At 33.7% G+C, this 4,313-nt stretch overlaps 1 protein-coding gene across 1 annotated transcript; it reads left to right on the top strand.

Moving 5' to 3' along the window:
• The first annotated feature begins 422 nt into the window (after positions 1-422).
• On the top strand, positions 423-2,931 carry DEFB114 (defensin beta 114). Its single transcript, XM_055406430.2, has 2 exons — positions 423-480; positions 2,795-2,931. The coding sequence occupies exons 1-2, from the start codon at positions 423-425 to the stop codon at positions 2,929-2,931; spliced, it is 195 nt and encodes a 64-aa protein (XP_055262405.2).
• The last annotated feature ends 1,382 nt before the right edge of the window (positions 2,932-4,313 follow it).

The raw sequence follows: 4,313 nt of genomic DNA, 5'->3' as shown, positions 1-4,313 counted from the left end.
AACATGTTGATGAATTTGTATACCAGGTTAGTAATTGGAATATATTTTGAAAAATAATCAGAAGTTTAACTGACAGTAGTTCTCATTTGTTTTACATCTAAAGTGGTAAATATTTATCTCAGGCCCACTCCATGCGTGATCCTTTATGTTGGTGTTTAATTGATCACCATCAGTTATAAGAATATCATGTTACAACTATCTTCTACTTACAGATTCTCCCCTAAAGACTGATTAATATCAAATATTTTCAATTCTGCCCACAACTCTAGTCAGTGGAGCAGAGATAAGAACACAAAATTAAAACAATTTCCGGAAATAGAGAGCCTTTCTTCCACTAGAAAACTATAAATAGTAAATGTCTCTTGGTTTTCTAGAAAGTGTTTTAGTTGCTAACAAATCTCTCAGTAGCTTCTTTCTACAGAATGAAGATCTTTTGTTATCTTTTTCATTTGCTGTGTTATGCGACCTTCATTCTACCAGGTAATAGATGCTTCTGGTGTGATTTTATGTATCATGTTTGTTGTTATTGCTCCAGGCTAAAAATAGAAATATTCAATTATAAATTATAAAGTGTGAGCTCCTAATACAATCTTTTTGAATAAAAAGTCTCTTGGAAAAAAGTCTCTTGATAATATTGAACTCAGTTTCCTATTTTAGAATAAAGCTATACCAATATACTTTATTTCAATTTGAAAATCAAAATGCAAATAAAATAAGCCAATTAAGGTGAGATTCTTTTTCTTCTTGGAGTGTTGATTTGTTTTGATATTCAAGTTATTAAGAATATAATAATTTATTAACTTTATTTAATCTTCTATCAGTGAAGACTTCATAATAAATTGAAACCCAGGGAAGATGAATAGACTAAAAATAGGTACATATCTCTTGGGATACCAATAACAAACTCTGTAAAATGATCCAGGATATAGTCTCAAAATATACTGGGCAATGAGGTGCAGTGAGAATAAAAAGGCAGGTAAAGAAATAGGACCTCAAAAATCTTAGCTGAATTAGTTAATGCATTAGTAAAGGAATACGACAGTGGTTTTATGAATCAGTTAAAAATAAATCATCAAAATATGTAGCTCCAGTGACGATTACATACTCTTTCTAATATGTGTTGCCACTGAGGCAATCCAGACTCTAACAAGGGAGATAAAAATATGTGCCCCAAAGTGTGTTAATTTGGCACTAGACAGCTGGAATTTCAAAGGTGCAGTGTGTATTTAGAAGTAGAACTAAATTCAAACTTAGAAAATCTAGATTGTACTACTAACTCCCTACTCAATAGCTTGTGCACATCACCACTTAGAGACTTTAAGTGGTTTTTCAATGTCCTTAACAAAAAGCAAAGGAAATACAGCAGAATCAATAGCAATTGTAGAAAAGGTAAAATATCTGATATAAAAGTTTGTTCTTGTTATGACATGCCAGCTGAAATGGACAGAATGATCTATGTTTGGCCTTTCATAGATGAATAAATAAATAAAGACAAATAAATAAAACAGGAAAGGCAATTCAAGATATCAAAGTGAGTGGCTTTGAAAGAGTTCATCAAGTAGTACATATCACTTGCACAATGGTGTGGTTTGAATATTGATAAAACCTTAAAGTAAAAAAAGAAGCAATAATAACTGTCTAATCTAAGTGAATACTTTGTGAAGATGTCAGATGAGTGTTTGCTCCAGAGTGATACCAGGCTGGAGAGACTAGTTGTGAAATGATGAAATCAATACTGATGTTGATTAAAACATGAACGAATGGCCAGTATTTTAGAGGAAGTGCAAGCATAAAATAATCGATAGGGATAGTGAACGTAGAATACTATAACAGTTTATATAGTGAGCTCGCCATTAAATGGGCCAGGTTTTTCGTTCAGGACCTGGAGCTCCTTCGTAGCTGTGGTAAAAGCTTTAGTTCTCTTAACTATAAAATGGATGGTAATTTAATTTCATAAGGTATTAAAAAGATTAAAAGAAACAATGTAAGCAAAGTACTTATCACATTGAAGACTGCATTGCAATATTTCAAGAAATGAAAGAAGAGGAATAGAAGTAGAAAGGAAAAAGGCTAGAGGAAGTGGTAGAGGATAAGGCGTAGAAGGATGTACTCAAGGGTAGCCAGCTCTTCTTTCATTAACAATAAAAATTATACCAATAATATAATAATCAAAGTATATAAGCAGTAAAATAAAGAAAAAGAAAGAAAAATTGTACAAAACAAATAACCCAAGGCATATAAATTAAAATTGCAGTGGATGCCATTTTTTGGGGGTATAAAATTTACATACGCTGTTGGTGGCAATACATAAACTAAAAACTCTAGAATCAAACTCTTTCACCATTATCCTAAACATATATTATGTAAAGATTAAGATATGTAGTATGAATTTGTTTATAATAACCTGACATCGTTGTATGGCAGAAGTCAGCACAATATTGTAAAACAAGTATCTTCCAATTAAAAATAAATTTAAAAAATAACCTCATAAAGTTCTAAATATTATGTAGCTGAAAAATTGATAAATCATCTTATATATAATTTCAAGGGAATATTATGTAGCTCTAAAGCTTTTGAATCTTTTTGAGGAGCAATATATGTCATATAATCTAATCATGTATTAATTCAGAAATTTCAATTTTACATATATAATGGGGATATATAATATTTTAGTGTCTTATTTTTTGGCATTTTGTAAATTTGTTACAGTGTACACATATCCTTTTTATAATCACAAATAGTACATCCTTAAATTAAAAAATAAGTAATTTCAATTACTCTTCTTTTACTCTAGCCTTGGTGGATCCTGAACGATGCTCAAAATTGTACGGTCAATGTAAGAAACGCTGTGCTAGATATGAAAAGCAAATTGAACTATGTTTGTCACCAAGTAAGATTTGCTGCACTGAGAGGGCACTCGAGGATTATTGATCTTGAAAAGGAAGATTTACCTCTGACCAAAGGAATCATGTGTGCCCCCAGTGCAGAGAGATGTCGGAATGCAATTAGAAGCTCTGTAATAAATACATAAACCAATATTGTTATCTTCCTTCGTAGATGTTAATTATGTGTTCAATGGAATGAGGTAGGATCTATCTTATTTTCTCTAAAAGGTTTGATAGAGGCATGCTGTACTGTGCTGTGCTTAGTCACTCAGTCATGTCCGACTTTTTGCAACTCTATGGACTTTAGCTTGCCAGGCACCCCTGTCCATGGGCATTCTCTAGGCAAGAATACTTGAGTGGGTTGCTGTGGCCTCCTTCAGGGGATCTTCCCAACCCAGGGATCGAACCCAGGTCTCCCACACTGCAGGCAGATTCTTTACCATCTGAGCCACCAGGAAAGCCCAAGAATACTGGAGTGGGTAGCCTATCACTTTTCCAGGGGATCTTACCAATTCAGGGATTGAACCCGGGTCTCCTGCATTGCAGGTGGATTCTTTACCATCTGAGCCAAGAGGAAAGCCCTGATAGAGGCATATCTTTTGCTAATCTTATCATGGGTACTATATTTGCATCAGTGTCAGACCACTTTTTTGTGTCTGGTGGTTCACCTAAACTTATACCACTGAGCATTTTCCAATGTAACCATGATCTCAATAGAAACTTGGTTCATGAAAATTAATACTTATAAGTTTGTCACTTGTTTAAATATCCTCATCACATTATTGACATTAACAGACAGGAAACCTAAGAAGGAGATGAATGCATGAGCTACAGTAGAGCATGGAGGTATTTATTGGCCTTTTTGCTCTTCTACCAAGGTTCTTCTCTTTCAAAAAGGCATTTTATTTTATATTATCTAATGCTTATACACTTGACCCTTGAACAACTCAAATTTGAACTTCAAGGCCCACTTACATGTCAATTTTTTTCAATAGTAAATACTACAGTGCTATGCCATCCTGCTTGGTTGGATTTTGGGAGGCAGAACCACCAATAACAAAGAACCAAGATACAAAACAGTGGACACAAAGGACAGATTATAATTGTATATAGATTTTTGGCTATGTGGAGGGTGAGAACACCTAGCCCCCATGGATGGTGGGGCCTGGCAAGCTATAGTCCATGGGATTGCAAAGAATCAGGCACGACTGAGTGACTAAACACAGCACAGCACAGCACAGCCTAAGTACTAAACACAAATAGTCTTTTAATGTTAAAAGTTTGGGGAGAAACATGAAGACTAGAATTTGTTTTTCAGCTAAAATCAAGGGATAAATCTACCCTTTATCAATATTCTATAACATCCCCAAACATATTTTTAATCATCATATTCTTTAGAACTAATTTAACTACAGGCCAAAGATTATT

This window comes from Moschus berezovskii, chromosome 23, assembly GCF_049115385.1.
Source record: "Moschus berezovskii isolate FMDL1 chromosome 23, NW_MosBer_1.0, whole genome shotgun sequence".
Classification (NCBI taxonomy): domain Eukaryota; kingdom Metazoa; phylum Chordata; class Mammalia; order Artiodactyla; family Moschidae; genus Moschus; species Moschus berezovskii.
This window is presented reverse-complemented; position numbering and strand designations above follow the sequence as displayed.

Bases quoted from the DNA above. Each gene is read 5' to 3' on its own strand.
- DEFB114 (XM_055406430.2), top strand. From the start codon at position 423: ATGAAGATCTTTTGTTATCTTTTTCATTTGCTGTGTTATGCGACCTTC. The intron at 481-2,794 runs GTAATAGATGCT...CTTTTACTCTAG, and splicing joins TGCGACCTTCATTCTACCAG to CCTTGGTGGATCCTGAACGA.